Below are 22,220 nucleotides of genomic sequence, written 5' to 3' on the forward strand. Positions count from 1 at the left end.
TTGTTCCATCACTATACCCTCTGTTTCTGTGAGGAGGGCCTCTGTAGATTCCATATATTAGTGATAACATACAGTATTTGTCTTACTTTGTCTGACTTATCTCAATTAGCAATAATGTACTTATGGTCACAACACATTTTCTTTATCCATTCATCTGTTGATGGACACTTAGATTGTTTCCACGTCTTGGTTATTATGAATAATGCTGCTGCAAACATGGGAATGCAGACATCTCTTAAAGATAGTGATTTCAGGGGCGCCTGGGTGGCGCAGTCGGTTAAGCATCCGACTTCAGCCAGGTCACGATCTCGCGGTCCGTGAGTTCGAGCCCCGCATCGGGCTCTGGGCTGATGGCTCGGAGCCTGGAGCCTGTTTCCGATTCTGTGTCTCCCTCTCTCTCTGCCCCTCCCCCGTTCATGCTCTGTCTCTCTCTGTCCCAAAAATAAAAATAAACGTTGAAAAAAAAAAAAAAAGATAGTGATTTCACTTCCTTCTGTTTCCCTGTTCATCTCAATCGATGTAGAAAATGCATTGGCAAAATACAACATCTTTCATGATAAAATCCTCAACAAATTGGGTATAAAAGGAACATAATTAAATATGATAAAGGCCATATTTGACAAACCCAAAGCTAACATCATGGTCACTAGTAAAATATTGAAAGCTTCTCAACTGCATACAAAAGATCCACCATTTTATTCTTTATAGTTTTGATGTCACCATTTACCTCTTTTTACATTGTGTGTCCATTAATAGATTGTAATAGTTATAGTTATTTTTAATACTATTTTCCTTTAACCTTATACTATCATTTAGTGGCTAATACGTGATTCTGTTACAGAATTAGAGTTTTTAAAATCAGACTGCATATTTACCTTTACCAGTGTGTGGTATACTTTCAAATGTTCTCATGTCACTAATTAGCATTTTTTCACTTCAACTTGATGAACTCCTTTCAGCATTTCTTGTAAGGTAGGATAGCCTCAGCTTTAGTTTCTATAAGAAAGTCTTTATTTCTCCTTCATATCTGAAGGATAACTTTGCCATATAGAGTATTCTTGGCTGGCAATTTTTTCTTTCAACACTTTAAGTATGTCATTCTACTCTCCCCTGGCCTGTGGAGTTTCTGCTGAGAAATCCACTGATAGCCTAATGGGTGTTCCTTTATAAGTTACACTCTTTTTTACTCTAGATGTGCTTAAGATTCTTTTTCTTAATTTCATTATAATGTGTCTTGGAGGTGTTTTTGCTTTAAGATAATAGGGTGATCTAATAGCTTCATGAACTTGGATGCCAAAGCCTCTTCTCGGTTTTTGGAAGTTCTCAGCTATTTTTTTTTTTTTTTTTAATTTATACAGAGAGAGAGAGAGCACACATGAGCAGGGGGGAGGGACAGAGAGAGAGAGAGAGGGAAAGAGAGAGGAACTACCAAGCAGACTGCATGCTCGGCATGGAGCCTAATGTGGGGCTTGATCCCATGACCCTGGGATCATGAGGTGAGCCAAACTTGAATTGGACACCCAACCGACTGAGCCACCCAGGCAGCCCTCAGCTATTATTTTAAAAATAATCTTTCTGGCCTCTTCCTCCTCTCTTCTCCTTCTGGAACTCTGATTATGCTAATATTTGTACATCTGACTGAATGGTCAGGTCACATAGGCTTTCTTCACTCTGTCATTTTTTTTTCCTCTGTTTGCCTTTGATTGGGTTATTTGAAAACAACTGCTTCTAGGTCACTTATTTTTGTCTTCCATTTGATCTACTCTGCTGCAGATTCTCTCTATTGCATTTTTCATTTCAATCATTGAATTCTTCAGCTCCAGAATTTTGTCTGGTTCTTTTTTAAGGTTTCTATCTCATTGCTAAATTTTTCATTTTGTTCATGTATTTTTTCCCTGATTTCATCGAATTTTCATCTGTGTTTCTTTATAGCTCGTTGTTATTTTGAATTCTTTACCTGCTAGATCATAAGATTTCATGTCTTTTAAATCTTTATTGAAGGATTATTATCTTTTGGTGGTGGTAAGTTTCTTGATTCTTCATGTTCCTTATAGCTTTGTGTTGCTGCTTTGTCTTTAAAGTAAAAGACACTTCCTCAAATCTTCACTAGTTGACTTCAGATGGAGTATATTGTTCATTGATCCTGTTTTATCTGGACTTGCATTTATACACCTGCTCCACACTTCTTACTCCCTCTTGTGGCAACATTTTTAAAGCTTTTATGTCTTTTCTGGATCTTCTTACAGCTCACCTGGCTGGCTACTAGAAACCTCCCTTTTGTTTTCCAGAAGGTGGTGCTACAGCTCAAGTTTGTGGTTTCTCTCTTGCCCACAGATCCTAGTCTATTTTTCTGATAGCACTCTAGTTTACCCAGCTTTCTTTTGCTGCCAATCTTGGAGCCTGAGTAAGGAGCCACCTTAGAGCAAGGGAAAGTGTAGGTTTAGCACTTGGGGCATGAGGGGTGTCTGTCAGCTGGTGGAGAGATCCTTGGCTGAGGTTCTCCCAGTGGATTGTGGGTGGACTTTCTCCAGACATCCTGAGTGCAGTCAGCATGAACCATGTCTCTTTAATGCCCTTTGATAGTCTTATCTGTCTCTTTCCCAATTTCTTCCCTCCCCTCAGTCATGGGGGTCCCACTTTAGACTCTGGATGTTCCTGGAAGGAAATGGGTTTTTCCCTGCTGCATCCAGCGTAGCTGGGGTAACCAGGCACTCACACACAGCTCTCACTTCCCCCCACAGAGTGGTGCCAGTGGATAGTTCAATTCTGTGCTGTCAACTTGGAGGGGAGGGGCAATGCCGGAAAATTTCCTTCAAACCCGTTTATTGTTTGTTTGTTTGTTTGTTTGTTTACTTAAGCGATGTTCTGGAATTGTTTCATCCAAGTCAGCACTTTTCAAAATTTTCCCCAAACACAGCTGGGAAGGATTGGGTTGGGGTTGCTAGTTCCACAGCCCAAACTGAAGTCTGTCTGTGGTCTATTATGGGATGATCAGATGGGCGAGACTCCTCCTGGGTTTCTTGGGCTATGTTGTTGGATCACAAGACTCCCACAGAGACACTTTTGTTTGTGGATTGATGCTTAATTAGCTGTTAAAAACAAGGGGCACAAAAAGTAGGGATATGTTACACTGCTATGATATTGATGTCACTTCCCTTTCACCACATTTACGTTGTTGACTACTCTTGCATCTACTATTAGTGTCCTCTGTTTCCTTCACTCCTCTTCATACCTCTAATTTATATCTGTTTTATTCACATAACTGTCTTTTTGGCAGGAGTTTTGGAGAGAAGGAGGTATCATAAACACATGTGTTCAATATGCTGTGTTTAGACTGATAGAGCCTTTTTTTGGGGTACAATTTAGGATGCATAAAACTTCAAAATGCCTATGCCCTTTGATGCAGTTATTCTATTTCTAGGTAACTAACCTGTAGAAATAATTCTGCATGTGTATAAAGAGATGTGTACAAGAACACAAGCATGTTGACTCTAGCATTGCTCAAAATAGTAAAAAAATTGTAAACCACTTATATTGATAGTATTAAGGAAATGGTTAAATAAACTTTGATATGTCCACGCTACAGAACACGGTGCAGCAGTCAGAAAGAATTCTGTTGACATATCTGGAAAGTTCTCTAAAAAATATTCTTAAATTAAAAAATATATATATGATACCACTTATATTCTTTAAAAATCTACAAAACAATGTGTATTTTGATTCATACTTACAAGTGAATACAGATTATGGAAAACTAATTTGTTGATGGCAATTTTGGGTCATATCACATTGATTATGCCCTGTGACTCAAGGCCAGGCATGCCCCTATGTTCTCATACTTGCCTAGAAAGGGAAGGTTATTCACCCCAAGTCTCTCATCCTGTTGAGCACATCATACAGGGATCATCATTGGGCTCACTAAGCATATTGCACATCAACAGAATGATTATTTTCTTTTCTCACCAAGGAAAAGTTCAAATTTCTCCCCCACAAATTACCTGATGAGGTTATTATAAACGACCTACTCTGGCCTTTCAATCTGTGATTGTATAAGCTATCTATTGCTGCAAAGCAAAATACCTCAAAACTTAAAACTTAAAACAATACACATTTATTATCTTGTCATTTCTGTGGGTCAGGAATCTGAGACTGGCTTAGCTGCAAGGCCAGGGCTGCACCAGGAGGGCATGGTTCACTTCCACGTTCACTCGCATGGCCATCGGCATGATTCAGTTCCTTCCAGGCAGTTAGCCAGAGGCTACACTTAGTTCCTGCCATGTGGGCCGCTCTATAGAGCAGCTCACAACATGGCAGCTGGCTCCATCAGAACAAGTCAGTGAGAAAAGCCAGAGAGAGAGAGAGAGAGAGAGAGCATAAGCAAATTGGAAGTCAGTCTTATATAACCTAATCTTAGACTCATCCATCACTTTTGCCATATGCTATTTGTTAGAAATCCTTGACTGGGTCCAGCCCATTAGGTCCAGCTCTCAAAGGGAAGGGCTTGTTCAAGAGTCTGAATACCAAGAGGTGGGGGGGGGGGGGGGTTGGGGGTGGGGGCGGGGAGCATCTTGGAAGCTAACTACATTTGTTGACTAGACCTGTAATGGTATAGTTAGAATAAGGGAGGCAGTTATCCTTGGTTTTATTTATAAATTTGTTGTCAAGAAGAAGAAGAGGAAGAAGCAGGAGCAACTGCTGCTGCTTACAGCTGTGATTAAGAGGTTATTCAGGGGGTGCAGGAGCATATTCAGAAGCCAAGAATTTTCCCATATAGGCAAAAATGGGCTTTAAGCACAATACAAATATGAGAGAGAGAGAGAGAAGAAACAGAGAAATTGAGCATGCACACGAGTGGGGGAGAGGGTCAGAGGGAGAGAGAGAGAGAGAGAGAGAGAGAGAGAGAGAGAGAGAAAATCTTAAGCAGGCTCCATGCCTAGCACAGAGCCTGCTGGATATCAGGACTGTAAGACCATGACCTGAGCTGAAAATCAAGAGCCAGATGGGCTTAACCGACTGAGCCACCCAGGTGCCCTTAGACACATACATCTCTTAAGCAAATGACATCTAAGTACACTTGTGCTTATAATAGGTGCTAAATAATACTTTTCTTTCTTTTATCTTTTTTTCAAAATTATTTCAAATTTAAAGTTGCAAGTATATAGGAAAAGAATCCCATACACCCTATACCCAGATTCAGTACTTGTTGATAATTATGTTCTGAATACAGTATGCAGTTTGTCACATAGGAAGGCAATATTGTAACCATCGGAACTTTGAGGTGTGCTGAGACGTGTGCAAGGTGGGCGGGAGCTCTGTTTCCTCTGCGCATCTGGAGTCGACATCACTAATGCCTCTGTTTCCTCCCGCAGAAAACCCCGAGCGCGCAGCTCTGTACTTTGTCTCCGGCGTGTGCATCGGGCTGGTGCTCACTCTGGCCGCCTTGGTGATGAGGATCTCTTGCCACACAGACTGCCGGCAGCGTCCCCGGAAGAAGTTCCTGCAGGACCGAGACAGCAGCAGCGACAGCAGCGACAGCGACGACGGCAGCTCGGACACAGCGTCTGACATCTCCGTCAGGAGACACCGCCGCTTCGAGAGGACTTTGAACAAGAACGTGTTCACCTCGGCCGAGGAGCTGGAGCGCGCCCAGCGACTGGAGGAGCGGGAACGCATCATCAGGGAGATCTGGATGAACGGCCAGCCGGAGGTGCCCGGGACCAGGAGCCTGAACCGCTACTACTAGGGGCGGGAACGGATGCCCGCGTCTCAGGAAGCCGCCGGGGAGGGCCAGGGTCCGTCGGCAGGGTGGGCACAGGGCTGAACGCAGTTCTGCTTAAGCTCTGGGGGCAGAGATAAGCAGGACACGCCCATTTCCCAGACAGGAGGACTCATCTTTCCTTTTCGATTAAATTCATGGAGAAGTAGAAAACCCAAGTCAGTTCATCAACCTTTCCAGGTCTTGGAACGGTGCTGAAAACCCTCTCCAACAATGTGGGTGGAGATTAGAGAAACGGGACTGTGGTTTCTCTTGATTTCTGAGGATCTCAGAAGTTTCTGCAGACTTCATTGCTTTGTGTTATTCCTTTACAAAAGGAAGATTTTCATGGCATGAAGGCTAGGAATAGCAGGGTGAACTTAACCCAGTAAATGCAATTTTCTAAATGACCCCATGCTATGGAGGTGATTCTCATCCAGATAGCATGATTTATGCTTATTATTTAAGGCTGATTTTTAAAAATCTTGTGTTGCAATGGCAACCTTGTCCATTTTAACTGGCACCTCAGGGATTAAAATCCTATTTTTTAGTATAGTTCCCACCTCATTCATGAAGATGGATAGAATTAATGTATTATGGGAGATGTGTCAGTGAACTAGAAAATATCAATAACCTCAAAGGATGAAGGGTTTTATTTTAAATCGTTTATAAAATATATATTAACATGCATATTTGAAGATGCTGCATAAGAATAAAAGATGTGTCTCCCCCTGCCTCCCCCCCCCCTTTGGAGGAAAGAAATTTTGTTATAAATCTACTCATGATTTTAAACATTTTGTTAAAAAAAACAAGTTTGAATTTCCAAGAAAAGAATGGGAATGGGAGATGAGGAATAAAGCCAAAATTAGGATGAGATAAAAAAAAAATAATAAATACTACATAAAATCTTTTTTGTTTCATGTCCATCTCTGTGGTTATATTTACCTTAAATGGCAGTCATTTCATAGGTGGCTATGGTCTTTTGCCAGGCTCTTTTAATAATTGGGGAATTAGGAGGAATGGAGAAACTGGAGAATAAAGAAATGGCCTTTGTGTGACTAACTAGGGACTTTTTTTTTTTTAACATTTTTTAAAGTTTATTTATTTATTTTGAGAGAGAGAAAGCATATGCACAAGCAGGGGAGGGGCAGAGAGAGAGAGAGAGAGAGAGAGAGAGAGAGAGAGAGAGAGATTCCCAAGCACCTCTGCACTGTGAGTTATAGGTCTGTTGGCTCCCTTCTCTTGACATGCAGTGTGTTCCTTAGTCTGTCCCAGCGCTCCTGACCCTTCCTACTGAGAGTATCTCCATTGGCACCCATTGGTGTCATCAGTATGTCTGAAAGAATGGTCCTGAGACTTCCTCTGCTGGGGGTCTCTATTGCTTTAGCAACCCACTGTCTATGATAGGGACTTGGTGGGCTGTCTTAAGAAGTGAATGATCACAAAGCTCTGTTTGCCCAGGGGACAATATAGTTAGCTTGAAACCTTGGTGGCTGGTCTGATTATACCATTTTGGGTTGCCTCATTGGCTAGTAACAACTGCCAAAAATCTTGTTAAATCAATGTCTTTGAGTCTGGGTTCCCACCCTTGTGCTTTCAGTACCTAGGCAATAATTGGCTGGGCTTTAGGTTAACCACATCCATCTCCATCTGTCTTTTAGAAAAGTGAAACATTGAGGTGTCTTCATCCCCAGGATTCATCCAAAGCTGATAACAGGGAAAGATATGACCCTCATTAGGCAGGGGCTAAGGGGGCAGTGGTAAAGGTGTTTGGGAAGGTTCTGGGTCATCTGGTTTTCTTAGTCCAATATCCTGATGCCTTTCTGGCAAGTCCATACAAGTTCCCATTTTGAGGGCGGTGGGGGCTTTGCCTAAGGCACAAAATACTAGATAACAGTTTAACCCACTGCTTCACTTTCATATACCCAGGATTCCAGCTTTCAGTCAAAGATAGGGAGGCCTTACATTCCTTATCTTGACCCAAGCAGTTCTACATTTAGGTCTGTCACTCCTGGTTCCAGTTTCTGCAGGAGGCCACATTCATTTGCAATAGAATGATACCCAACTTAAGAGCATTTATTGGTTCATACAACTGGGAAAGGTGAGGTTGGATCTGGCTTCATGGATGATGGGGTCCAGCTGCTGAAACAAAAGTTTGTTCTTTCTCAGCTCTCACCTCTGTTTCTCTCTATTACTGGTCTCATTTTCTTCTCCTTCAGAAGAGACTGTGACATATGTAGACCAACGTAGTGTATTGGATTAATTGCTACTGACCAAGCGTCCATACAGCCACAAGTGGGGTGTGTGTGTGTGTGTGTGTGTGTGTGTAGGCAGTTTCACAGTTTACTAAGCTCAGGAGACAGCATGGCAAGGACGCTTCTGATGCAGCTTCCCTGGTCTTTCATGTTTCCTCAGAGAAACACCGGCTGACAGTTAAACATCTGACATATTAGGAAGCATAGTCACCCTAGGAAACTCCCACCAACTTCCTTTAAGAGTCTCTTCCTACACTGTGAGGCACAGGTAGTCACTATCAACTCATGGCACATATCAGCCCCCTCAGCGGAACCTTCACTAATGGCAGGGAGTACACTCCAGGCGCTTTTGGATTTAACATCATCCCAATACAAGGACACAAGAGGAGAGAAACATCTTGCTTCAAGGTTCAAGATTAAAATCACAGGGAAGGACTACTTGGCCTGGCTTGTGTAATGTGCCATTCTAGGAGTTTTACCATTACAGGTATTATATTTAAGTCATTAGGGATGCCTGGGTGGCTCAGTCAGTTGAGTGTCTGACTCTTGATTTTGGCCCAGGTTGTGATTCCAGGGTCGTGGGATCAAGCCCCATGTCAGTCTCCGCACTGAGTGTGGAGCCTTCTTAGGATTCTCTTTGTTTCTTTCTCTTTCTGCCCCTCTCTCTGGTTTTCACACACTCTCTCTCTCTTAAAAAAAAAAAAAAAAAAAAAAGTGATTTTCTCATGGTCATGAGATTGAGCCCCACATCAGGCTCTGAGCTGATCATGGAGTCTGCTTAAGATTCTCTCTCTCCCTCTGCCCTTCCCCCCCTTATGTAAGCTCGCGCTCTCTCTCAAAATAAAAAAATAAATATAATAATTAAAAAACACACTTAAGTCTTTTATCCATTTTGAGTTAATTTTTGTGAGTGGTATATAATAGGGCCCAATTTCATTCTTTTGCATGTAAATATCCAATTTTCCCAGCATAATTTATTGAAGAAGCTATCTTTTTCCTATTGAGTATTCTTGGCTCCCTTGACAAATATTACTTAGCTACCTATGTGTGGGCTTATTTTTAGACTCTTGATTCTGTTCCATTGGTCTATGTGTCTGTTTTTGTGCCTGTATCATACTATCTAGATTTGTAATATGATTCGAAACCAGGAAGTGTGACACTTGCTGCTTGCATTTCTTGCTCAAGCTTGATTTAGCTATTTGGGGTCTTTGGTGGTTCCATATGAATTTTAGGATTTTTTTTGTATTTCTGTAAAAAGTGCCTCTGGAATTTTGATTGGATGCATTGAATCTATACATGGCTTTGGGTAGTATAGACATTTTAATACTATTAATTTTTCTAATCCATGAACATGGGATATCATTCCATTTATTTGTGTCTTCTTTAGTCTCTTTCATTAAACTCTTATAGTTTTCCAGGTACAAATCTCTCACTACTTAGTTAAATTTATTCCGAAGTTTTTAATGTGTTTGATGCTATTGTAAATGGCATTATTTCCTTTATTTATTTTTCAGATGGTTCATTGTTAGTGTAGAGAAACACAACTGGGATTTTTGTACTTTGATATTATATCTTGCAACTTTACTGAATTTGTTTATTAGTTCTAAGAGTTTTTTGGTGAAGTCTTCTAGGTTTTCAATATGTGACCTGCAAACAGAAACAATTATACCTCTTCTGTTCTTATTTGGATGTCTTTTTTTTTTTTCCTTTTTATTTCCTAATTTCTCTGGCTAGGACTTCTAGTACTTTGTTGAATAGGAGAGCTGGAAGTGGGCATCCTTATCTTATTCCTGATCTTAGAGGAAAAGTTTATTTTTATTTGTTTATTTTGAGACAGAGAGAGAGAGCACAGGGGAGGGGCAGAGAGAGAGGGAGAGAGAGATTCCCAAGCAGGCTCTGTGCTGTCATTGGGGAACCCTACTTGGGGCTCAAACTCACAAACAGTGAGATCATAAGCTGAGCTGAAATCAAGAGTCAGCCGCTTAACTGACTGAGCCACCCAGGTGCCCCATTAGAAGAAAAGTTTTTAACTTTTCACTGTTGAGTATGATATTAGCTTTGGACTTGTCATATAAGGCTTTTTTAAAGTATTTATTGAGAGTTTTTATCATGAAAGGATATCTTTTTTTTTTTTTTAGGTTTATATATTTATTTTGAGAGAGAGAGAGACAGAGAGAGCACAAGCTGGGGAAGAGCAGAGAGAGGGAGAGAGAAAGAACCAAGCAGGCTGAGGGACGATGGGGGACTTGATCTCTTGAACCGGAACTGTGAGATCATGACCTGAGCTTAAATCAAGAGTCAGAGGCTTAACCAACTGAGCCACCCAGTGCCCCATGAAAGGATATCTTTAAATTCTTATGTTTTAATTGGAGTTACTTTATATTCATTGAGGATATCCATCCATCTCCCTTTGCAATAATTCATGTTAGATTCAAAGTTAACTTATTCCTGCCTCTCCTCTTGTTATACGAATTTTTTTCACATCTATTTATGTTTCTCATGGTACTTCTTCCCTTTCATTCTGATATTTTATTTACATGTATACATTGCTAGCATTCACTGTGTTGAAGCAAAATGGCAGTGCTTCCTGCCTATCGCCATAGCTTTTCACAACAGTTTCAGCATCTTCCTTATCAGAGTGGCTGTTCTGATAAAGGCAGCTAAGCTTACTCTTCTAATCAGCTTTGGGCAGAACAAAATTAGCCTCATTTATTATGTCTTTCCTCATCGCCTCAGCCTGTATTGAGATAGCACAAATTGAAAAATGGACCCCTCTTAAAAATTGTAATAAAAAAAAAAATTGTGGGCAGAAAGAGGTGTCAATCTGCTAATTGCCTACCAGCCCAAATCAGTCTGGATAGGTCAGGATACTTTATTTCTTTGCCCTAAATATTGGATTTAATATTTAACAAACGTAGAACCACTAAGTATCAGGCTTCAGGGTTAAGAGTCTCCTCAGGTCTACTTGAAAATCTGCATAATGACCTCACTTTATCATTAATTGTAGATTTGGAGATTCATGAATTTTTCTTTACGTTTTAAATATATGAATTGCTCTTTCACCCTGGGATAAGAATATCTTCCTTATATTTTCCAGATAGAGTCAAATATTCCTTTGTGTCCCCACTGTTCCTTTCACACTCACACTCTCTGTGATTTTTGTGCATCTGCCTTTGTGCCCTAGCTTTTAAGCCCCGGTAGCTGTATGATACTTTACTCACCTCTGTATTCTCAGTGTGCATGCAGGACCTGTAACACAGTAGCTTCTCATCAGTTTTGAGTTAATGAAATAACACAAAACCTCAGAGAATGGGAAACAGGGCTAACTGCAATGTGCTGTTCTACAGAGTTTCAAAGCCTTAACTGTTTGCAATGAAGATGATTTTCTTAAGTTTATGAAGTTCTGCCTTATCTCCTTTCATTTACTCTTTCCTTTTCTGTTAACCATTTTCTTGTCTCTTTCAACTGTCGGATCTCTCCCGTCTTCTTTACATTAACTCAGCTGTGACCAGGTGGTGGGGCTTTCCAGGCACTTTGCAAGTTTAATCCAGCACTGAGAGTCTTACAAAATTCTTACAGGTTTATAAGGAATGGGCATACCTTCTTGAAATTGCAACAGCTATTCTTAACCTCATTGATAACTAGTTTTCCAGTTCCCTGGGCTTGAAACAAATAAAGGGAAATTTTTAAATCAGGCTTAACCACTGGGAGTGTGTCTCTTGTGTCTCCCAAATAGTCACCTCATCTATCCTTTATTATTCCTACTTTCAAGATCATCTTGGCCTCACTTGATCTGAGGCACTTGACCTTCAGTTGCATTTAAAAATCTCTTTTCTACAGGAAAAAAACATCATTTGGTCCCTGAGAGAGGGAACTGCTGTAAGAAAGTCTCTTTTCTTAGCTCTCTGCTCTTTCTTGGTTTCTTTCTTTCATCAGTGGACAGAGATCAGGGCCTAAAAGTGGTATCGATGAAATTCATCGATCTTAATTAACGGAAGCCCTTCCAGCTCCCATCTGAAGAACACAGGAACTTCTGAGGCTCTAAGAAGAAAGATTTCTCTGGGCCCAAGGCCAGGCCCCATATTTGGGAGTCTGCTCAGAATTGTGCAATCAACTCCACATAGTCAAAAAGACCAGGAGATGAACTAAAATCCATCCCTTCTATTCCCGAAAATTTGTGTTTTTATCCATAGTCTCCAGTCTTTTCATGGAGAGTATTTGATGCCTTAGACTGTGTTACAACACCAAGTCTCATATATGTCTTTGGAATGGAAATATTGTTATTACTCAGTGTACTATCTGGATATTCCCTAGTGAATTCCTTGAATGGAAAGAATGCATTTCTGAACCAAGAACTTCTGATAGAAAGGAGAGATACACAAACAAAAAGACATTTTCTCCTTATGATATTACTGTTATTTTGCAGAATTAGACTTTTGAGTATCCAGGACTCAAGGGACTATTCCTACCTTTTTGAATACGTCTCCAGGCAGCCAATTTATTAGTGTGTATTGAAGGGTATCTATAAGTGACAGAGGCAAAATAAAGTAGAAGTGATTTAGCTGAATCACATGAGCTTCTAAGGAAGTGCTTTGTAAGAGATTGTAAAGCAGAATTCTACAAACTGCAGCTTCTGGCCCAAATTCAGCATACTACCTGTTTTTGTACCACTTACAAGCTAAGAATAGTTTTTATATCTTAAAATAATTATATTTTATTTTATTTCATTTATTTTTTAAATTTATTTATTTTTATTTTTGTTTAATGTTTTGATTTATTTTTGAGACAAAGAGAGACAGAGCATGAGCAGGGGAGGGGCAGAGAGAGAGGAAGACACAGAATCTGAAGCAGGGTCCAGGCTCCGAGCTGTCAGCACAGAGCCCGACGCAGGGCTGGAACTCAGACTGTGAGATCATGACCTGAGCTGAAGTCAGACACCCAACCGACTGAGCCACCCAGGCACCCCTAAAGTAATTACATTTTAAATGGTTATGCATGCACCTACATAATATCCTCAATTTTGCTTGGGGCACCTGGGTGGCTCAGCCGGTTGAGTGTCAGACTTCGGCTCAGGTCATGATCTCGCAGTCTGTGAGTTCCAGCCCCGCGTCGGGTTCTGTGCTGACAGCTCAGAGCCTGGAGCCTGCTTCAGATTCTGTGTCTCTCTCTCTCTGCCCCTTCCCTGCTCACGCTGTCCCTCTTTCTCTGCCCCTCCTCCACTCACACTCTGTCTCTCTCTCCTTCAGAAATAAACATTAAAAAAAAATTTTTTTTAAATCCTCAATTTTGCTTGACCCACAAAGCCTAAAATTTACTATTTGGTAAATTTATTATTTGGTTATTTATGGAAAAACTTTGCTGATACCTGCTTTAGCATAATCATCTGGAAATATCAACAAAGAATAGGATAAATGCAGACTTCTATTCCCTCCCCAACTGTGGCAGGCTGAATAATGATTCCCTAAAGATATCCATGTCCAGATTCTTGGAACCTGTGGTTATGTTACCTTACATGACAAAAGAGACTTTACAGATAGGATTAAGCTAAGGGGATAATTGATATAAGAGATTATTCTGTATTTTTAGGGTAGGCCCAATGTAGTCACAGGGTCCTTATAAGAGGGAGGCAGCTGGGTCTAAGTCAGAGAGGATATGTGATGAAGAAGCAGAGTTTTCAGGGATGTGGCCATGAACCAAGGAATATGAGCAGCCTCTAGAAACTGGAAAAAGAACAGATTCCCCCCTGGAATCTCCAGATGGAACCAGCCTTGTCAGCCCCTTGATTTTACATAAGGCTCACTTTGGACTTCTGAACTCCAGAAATATCAGATCATAAACTTGTGTTGTTTTAAGCCACTAAGTCTGTGGTAGTTTGTTACAGCAGCAATAGGAAATTGATATGTCTATCAGCCTGTGCTCCTTGGGTTGTAGAAGAATTATAGGCTTCACTATAGAGTCTCAGACAATATACAGCATGCCTATAGACAAGCTGGGTAAGAGGAAGAGGTGCAACTGAAGAAGAAGTTTAGAGTGTAGAACATGTAGCTGATTGCAGATTGATGGTTTTAGAGAGCATTTGGAAAAGGCACCCAAGGAAGGGCTCAATTGTAATCAGTTAGGGAAGGAGAACTGCCAAGAGGAATGTGGCTGAAAGTCAGGGGGAGGTAGATGATTGGCAGACCTGGGAGATGAGACATAGTTGCATTAGCTAGCCTCAGGTTTCAAATGACCTCCACCAGGTATCTATCTGACATCTAATGATGTCTCCATTGGCAGAAGAAGAGAAAGGACAGAGGCCCTTAAAATGACAAGGGTGTGTTTTTGTCAGTCATATAAACTCTGTAACTTCTTTTCCAATCAGAATATTTATCTCTACCTGCCTCTTGTGTTCAGATCAATTCTCCTGTCTCCAAGAATCCACCTGCCCATTTTATTTTCTGTAATTTGCACCTGGCGGTATCCTTGGCAACCAGTCATTTGTCGCAGATACAGCCCTTAGAGCTCAAAATCAGGTCCTTATTTCAAAAACTATTCACCAAACAAAAAACTATTCACCAAACACACCAATATCTGTTAAGATAATGTTTCTCAAAATTATGTTCTGCACCTCACCAGTTACCACTCCTTGGAACTAGGGGTCCATAGACCCATAGACACTTTTGGAAGCACTTCCTTAAATCAGTAAAACTGAATGTAAAACACAGGTTAAAACTGAAATTTGGAGTGAGTTCCTGCGTGTGTTCCAGGCCTTCGAGGAGCTACCCATACATACAATTCCTGAGGTTTTTCTCAGAAATTTGGGTCCATACTGAAATAGACCCTACAATTCAAAATTATTTATGAACCACATGAGTATAAAAGCATGAAAATCCAAAGCTACTTTTGGAGGGTCTCCCCAAATATCTGAGTAGTTTTTAAACTTTTCTGAACCAACTTGCATGTGAGCACAATGATGCACAATGTCCCCTTTCCCAAGATGTCTGCAGCCCACAATAACCAGTTCCTTCCAGGTGAAGGGCACCATCAGCCAGGATTTCTCTAGGGAGCAGCAAGGTGCTACTAAAGGCCCCCTTGACATGCAGGATGCCCAACTCTACCCTTTTGCCTAACCTAAAAGTGTGAAAAACTTTTAAGAATGCTGAGGTTCCCGGGCACCTGGGTGTCTCAGTCGGTTGAGTGTCTTGACTTAGACTCAGGTCATGACCTCCAGGTTCGTGAGTTTGAGCCTCACGTCCAGCTCTGTGATGACAGCTCAGAGCCTGAAGTCTGCTTCGAATTCTGTGTCTCCCTCTCTCTCTGTCCCTCCTCTGTTCGTGCTTTCTCTCTCTCTCTCTCAAAATAAATAAACATTAAAAAAAATAAAAAAAAAAAAGAATGCTGAGGTTCCTTTGTTGGATTTGAAATAGAGCCACAAGGATCAACCTTGACATACTGCAAATAAAGAGGCAGGCGATTTGTTAATTGAGTTTAACTCCTCTTACATACTCAGTGCTAAAAGGGTATTCGGCAGGTAATTTCTTGTTTAATTGTCTGTCTCCTCCACTAGATTCTGAGTTTTATGAGGTCAATAAACCTGTCTTTTCAGTATTTCTAGCACAATGTCATGCCTTAGTGTGTGCTCAGTAAACATACATTGAATGGATAGCTGAATGTTAAGTTTTTAGCATCCCAAAGCTCTTTTGAAATTCAGAGGCAATTTTGGCATTGTTGCTATTGCTATACAAGGTGGCAATACTAATTGTGTTGTTGTTATTTTCTGCCAGGCTATTTGAGCTGCCAATAGGGAGAAATTTGTTCTTTTGGTAAAAATGAACAAATAAATAAAATAACCTCTGATTATATCTGGAGATTTTATTAATATGAGGAAAACCTATGAAAGAGTAGAATGTTGGGGTGCCTGGGTGGCTCAGTCAGTTAAGCTTCCGATTTTGGCCCAGGTCATGATCTCACGGCTCTTGGGTTCGAGCCCCGCACAGGGCTCTGTGCTGACAGCTCGGAGCATGGAGCTGCTTCAGATTCTGTGTCTCCCTCTCTCTCTGCCCCTCCCTAGCTCACACTCGTACTCTCTCTCTCTCTCTCTCTCTCTGTCAAAAATAAACTTTAAAAAAAAACAAAGAAAAAGAAAGAGTAGAATGTTTATAAAGCACTTTTTTTTTTTTTTTTTTTTTTACCCCTGAGATTCCTTGGCATAAGTTCTAGACTTTCCACTGGTATCATTTCCGGAAGTGTTAACTGTGTACTTATTATGTTTAAGACACCAAGAGAATTGTGTCCTTTACCTCAGTTTGCAGAGGAGGTAAGAAAGTACACGACGGCCTCCTTGCAAAGTATAATATGATAAACATAAGACTGAAAGACACAAAGTGCTAGAACTTTCCAGCGGCTGGGGAAAATAGGCATAGAGCTGCCTCTGTTTCTCTGAAGCATTCAGCCTTAGGAAGAATGAAGTCTCTCTGACACAAGAAGGCCAATTGAATACACATTCAAAGTAGGTACACATCCATTAGCCATCTCTTCTTGAAGCAGAATGCCTCCTAGTTGGTTGAGGAATAGCATATACACACAGTATTGGCCTTTTTCTACAGGAAGGGCAGCCTTATCAGTACATTCTAGTTACCAGTAATGTTTACCTCCACATCTTGTTCGTGCTTCATGCACCAGCATACTGGGTTATTTCTTCTTTACCAAAGCCTTTAGTAGATAAGTATTCTTATATATAACAGAAACTTATAAGACAGAAATCTATCATCCAAGATTATCAGAAACTGCCCATCTAATCTAGGCCTTCTGTCTACTAAAAATAATTTTAAATTACTACATAGGGGCACCTGGATGGCTCAGTTGATTAAGCGACCAACTTCGGCTCAGGTCATGATCTCGTGATCCACAAGATTGAGCCTTGCATCAGACTCTGTGCTGACAGCATAGGGCCTGGAGCCTGCTTTGGATTCTGTGTCTCCCTCTTTTTCTGCCCCTTCCCAGCTCATGCTCTGTCCCTCTCTCTCTCAAAAATAAATGAACAGTAAAAAAAATTTTTAACGTCTACATAACAATTCCTTTCTGAATATCCACAGAGGTCTTGGAGTTGGGTCTAAAAGTGGTGAGGACAATGACAAAGGAGAGGAAGGACAGCATCCTGGTTGTAGGCAATAGTCAGAAAAAGTTTCAGAGGTGGAATCAGGGGCAGTGGGTAGTTCCATTTAGCTAGAGGCATGAGACATCTTAGGGAAGAGGTGGGGATTAAATCCTAAAAGGTAGATTAGATTCTAGTTTCTGGAGAGTTGGACTTCGAGAACTGACTAATAATACTGGCCACTTGTATTTAAGCAATGGAAAGCAAGGGAAGATGTATGAACCAGAGGGTTATATGATCAACACATGCTTCAAAAAAAAAATAATAATCTGGATTGGAGAAGGTAGAGTCTTGTAGAAAGGGGTTTAGGCAGAAGACTTTGCAATAGTTTGGTTACAGAATCAAGAAGATCTAACAACTGATTAAATGTTGATAGGAGACAGAGGAGAAAAAGAAGAAGTCCAAGAGGGATCTGAGGGTTGGAATCTGAATTATTTAATCTTGTGACATCATTAAAATATAATAGTAAGATTAATAACATTTAAGAAACACAGTCTAGTTTACATAATATTTTTACATATATTAACTCTTTACAACAGAAAAAGTGAGTCAGTGGAGAAAATTGGTTTTGGGAGAAGTAGACTAGTTGACATCTGTTGCTTTTGCCTATCCAGCATACTTTCTCCTTTTTCTCAATTTTTCTATAAAAGACTACAGTTCATGTCATTGAAGCCAATTGATAGCTTCCAAGGACCTGGATCAATAATTAGCATATTTCCACATTTCAGTCATGTGATTGGTTATAGGATGGTCAGTGTCCCAAGTTAGCCCAATGAAATCAGTTGTAGAATTATTGATGGAATATAGGAAAAAAGAAGTTCTTTCTTTCTCTAGGTTTACTAAGGCAGTGAAAGTAGGCCTGGTACTTATGACACCTATAATATGAATGTATTCTAATAGGGAGACCCTGACTTAGAAAGAAGGAAGTGAATACATACACACACACAACTGAGAAAGACAGAGAAAAAGAGAGAGAGGAGGGAGGGAAAGGGAAGGGAAAGGAAGGGGCGGGGAGGGGAGGGGAGCTGAAGGAAGCTGAGGGAAGAGGATGAGATTCAATTCCTAACAATACTGAGTTCCTGGATCCAGTTCAGGATTCTTACAATTACGTAGGGAAATATATTCCTCTTTTCCCCATTTCAGCTACTTTAAGTTGGATTTCTGTCATATGCAGTGCAAAAGACCCTGGTGAATGCAGTGATGATGTGTTTGGCTTCAAACATATAGAATCTCAGGTTCCAGAATGATATCTTGGTGGACTGTAACTCTGAAGAGAAGCTATAGCCAGGGATATATATTTGAAACTCACCTGCTTGAAAGGGATGTTAAATCTTTGGAAGTGACTGAGTTCCTCAAGAGCAAGAATTCAGAGAAAGGTGGGAGGGAACAGAGGGCAGAACAATGCTTAGTCATAGGAACTGAGAGACAAAAAGAGAAAAAAAGAAATGGTCTTCAGGGTTAAGTAGAAGTTAAATAGAATGAAGTTTGTCACTGGGCTAGCAATTGGAAGTCACCAGCCACCATTTAGGTAGTGATTTGTAAGGTCATGGGTCTTACAAATGATTACAAGAGGGTAAGATATGGATTTCCCCTTATATAGTACTTTACTTTATCCTCCATTGGCATTTATAGATTTTAGTAAGACATTATGTATATTATCCATCTTTACCACTCTGCCTGACATCCAGTGGGTACTCAATAAATGAATGAATAAAAAGAAAATTGGCAGATGGATGTATAGAGTGTTTTTATTTAGGAAATGGGTTTTGTCAGGGAAAACATGTTATTTACAATGTGCTTCAAGTTGAAATCTGAGAATGTGCCTCTAGCATAACAACATCCACAATTTAAGGCTGGCACGTAGGATAAATCAGCCTAGGTATCTGCAGAGCCCTGTGACTGTGAATGAGTCATAAAACACAGGAGACTTGAGTTATGAACTCAAACATGCAAAGCAAACATTGTAAAAGGATGGAAGCACCTTGTATTTATGACAAGAAAATCGAAGAAGATAATCCATCTTCTATCATTAGGCTCTAAATGATCAGCAAAACCTGGTCCCTAGATTCATTCTTTATTTTTCATTCTTTACATTTTCCTCCTGGCTTTAGAAAAGGAAGGCATTTTGGAATAGGATGGAAAATAAGCCTAATCATGAATTTTAACACCAACCAAATGGCAGTGATAGTTTGGATTGCTAACAGGATTTTATGGCTCCATGGAAAAGAGTCGATGGCTCTGATGGATTATTGCTGTCTGGCATGGGCAAGGGAAGGGGGTAAATCTCTATTTCATTCAGATCTCTGCTCAAATAACACTTCAGAGGGGCCTTCCTTGATCATTCTATCTAAGATTATCTTCTTATTTTTCTTTACAACACTTTGCACAATCCAATATCACATCATTTTTACATGTTGTATTGTCTATCTTCTCTTCACTGGATTATAAGATGCACAAGGATTTCACTGCTCCTAAAACAGTGTCCTCAGCAAACACTTAACTGAATGAATGAATGAATGGTTTTCATGCTCTGTGTTAGTCATACTGGACTATGATAAAGATCATCTTTGGGACTGGAGAACTCGGAGACAGTATTGCATATGAGCAGTTGCACCCCTTTCGGATTTTTACTGTCTCTTAGTGAAAGGAAAGGAGAGTAGAATCCCTATAACCCGTGTATACAAGCACAGATATCCACTGAAACTTGGTTTTCAGAAAAGATAAACAAGCACAACTTCCCCCTTCCTCCCTTTCTCAGAGGCTGTATTTGGAACAAGGCTGGGACCACCCACAGAGCTGGGGATCTGGGCCCGCATGTGTGTGTTCTATGCTGGCTCTTCCACTTTAATGGAAGAGCTGCTTAAAAGAAACAATCACAATCTTGAGCGAGAGTTAGAGCAATGAATCATAACATTGTAGTGACACTAATTTAAGATTCAAAGGGTTTGGGAAACACAACTGTCAAACAGCAGGATAAGCGTGGCTGGGTTTGAAAGCCTTAGTTATGAATGAGTGAGCACGCCTTTACCAACAGCAGGATGGAAATACACAAAGGGACACCTTGCTTTAAAGTTATTTCATTGCTTGGGGTTTGGGGCCAGAGTGTAGGAATCCCTGAACCAAGTCCCACTTAGGTCCCCCAACTGAGTGCTTGATTTCCCTGGGGGAACCTTTTTTGAAGGGAAAGGTAGCTCTGATCCCACCCTGGTGGAATGGGTGTCATGGTGGTCAGGATCCGAGAGGCAGAGTGAGGCCTCGGAGCCAGGGGAAGCAATGACTGCCAAACTTAGGGGTCGGGGCAGAGGTGGGGGCCAGAAGCAAGGCCAGCAAGTGGGAATTAAGGCAAGGATGAAGGGAATGAGAGATTCCAGGTGCATGTTGGTGCCTGCGGTGAGTAGTAACAAAGGATTATTATGAGGACTGGGGAAAGGCCAAAGAAGAGGCAATGACTGCATGGCAGTCAGAGAGAATGTTAAGGGATTGCTATGTGGGAGAAAATGGACACATGTGTTCTATTTATTCATAATTTATGTTTGCATAACACTTCCAAAAAATTTAAGGCGGCTTTCAAGAATAGAAACAATTGCAGTGCAGCTGTTAAAACAGAATAGAGAAATATTTTTTAAAAAGGAGAAGTAACAGGAAACAAATTTACTAAATGCTTAGGAAAAATCTGGCTATTTTAATTGGACATTGACTTTAGCTCTGAATCTCCTAGCCAAGGAAAAGAAGAGGAAATTTTTCATAACTGGCAGTCAAAAGAAAGTAGGATTAAATTCCAGTTTTCTCTTTTATTCAGAATAAAGAGAACAGAACCTGCCTGTGGCAAGAGATGGAGTATACCCAGTGAAAAGCAGAGAGAGAAACTGAGGATGCTGCTTGCTGTTTGGGTCCCATTCTCCCTCTCATGCTGGCTCCACACCCTCACTGACTTCTGGCCATAAGATTCTCACCCTCTGTCCGTCTTCTTTCCACCCATCTGGCTGCTTGATGCACCAGAGAATGAATGTAAGCCTTTCACCGCCTTTTTGCTATGCTCTGAACAAACCCACACCCTTTTACCTTCTGGCTTTTACTGAGTATTACTTTGGGTGAGACTTCAGATACCACAGAGACTAGAAAAGTTTTCCTGTCTCCTCCTGACATTGAAACAGACTTCTGTCCTCACCGATGCCTTTAGTGGATGGGGTAGAGCTCTTACACACCCTATTGTATCCCTCTTTCATTTTCACCACAGGGATGGGCACCCAGCCTGCCTCCCACCTTCCCTGACCTCTGAGTCCCATCGGGTCTGACTAGCCACGTGAGCTCTCACATGTCTGTGTTGGTAGACCATCTTTACCTGAAGGATAAAGAAGGGGCATAGGATCTTTCCCTCTCTTCAGTGGCTTCATGAATTCCATCCACAAACCCTGATATTATTCTCACCACCCCTTATCATAATACTCTTTACACTTCATTGTAATTGCTTGTTTAGTCAACCTGTCTGCAGCTTGCCAGCGCCCCCCGCCCCCCCCCCGCCCCACCAAATACCAGAAGCCACGAACAGAAAGGGCTAGCCTGTGCCTGTCTGGTTTGCTGTGGCATCTCCGGCACTTAGCCAATGCCTGACACAAAATGAGCATTCAAAAACTATTTCATTTATTTAACAAAGATTGATTAAGCAACTATTACAGGAGTGGCACTCTTCTAAGCATTTGAGATACCCGAGGAAACAAATGGACAAATTGCTTTTCCTTGTAGATCCTACATTCTCCCGGATTTCAGTAAGTGAATAACTAATGGTCATGGAGGCAATAAGGAGGAGTTAATTAAAGAGCAATGAAAGGGGTCAGGACAGTCCAACAGTGGTTCTCAAACTGGAATGTGCCTCAGAGCGCATTGATAAACATGTGGACTCTCAGCCCAGCTCCAGGGAGTGTGAGGCTGGTATGGGACAGGGGCTCTCTCCTGTGGGTGGTCCTCAGACCACACTTGGAGCCATCTTGTCCGGTCTCCTAGTGTCAGAAACTTGAGAGTAGAATTTTGATGAATGGGGTCAGAAGCATGGTGGGTTGGGTCAAAGTGACATTCTCGG

General features: G+C 41.0%; 1 protein-coding gene and 1 long non-coding RNA gene across 9 annotated transcripts in view; one reads left to right on the forward strand and one right to left on the reverse strand.

Moving 5' to 3' along the window:
* The window catches only part of EVA1A (eva-1 homolog A, regulator of programmed cell death), a 50,361-nt gene extending 40,668 nt beyond the window's left edge, over positions 1 to 9,693 (forward strand). For 6 of the 7 annotated variants that reach the window (XM_086700751.1, XM_086700749.1, XM_086700753.1 and 3 more), the window contains one exon: positions 5,370 to 9,693. In XM_086700751.1, coding sequence (XP_086556877.1) covers positions 5,370 to 5,743 — 374 coding nt within the window. In that variant the 3' untranslated portion in view covers positions 5,744 to 9,693. The remainder of the gene's footprint in view (positions 1 to 5,369) is intronic. The other variant, XM_086700748.1, reaches the window with a different exon arrangement.
* The window catches only part of LOC147582429 (uncharacterized), a 67,534-nt gene that overhangs the window by 33,238 nt on the left and 12,076 nt on the right, over positions 1 to 22,220 (reverse strand). For both annotated transcript variants that reach the window (XR_015249094.1, XR_015249093.1), the window contains exon 2: positions 12,480 to 12,532. This is a non-coding gene — a long non-coding RNA (uncharacterized LOC147582429). The remainder of the gene's footprint in view (positions 1 to 12,479; positions 12,533 to 22,220) is intronic.

Source organism: Puma concolor, chromosome A3 (genome assembly GCF_028749965.1).
Source record: "Puma concolor isolate L17-30 chromosome A3, mPumCon1.1.hap2, whole genome shotgun sequence".
NCBI lineage: Eukaryota > Metazoa > Chordata > Mammalia > Carnivora > Felidae > Puma > Puma concolor.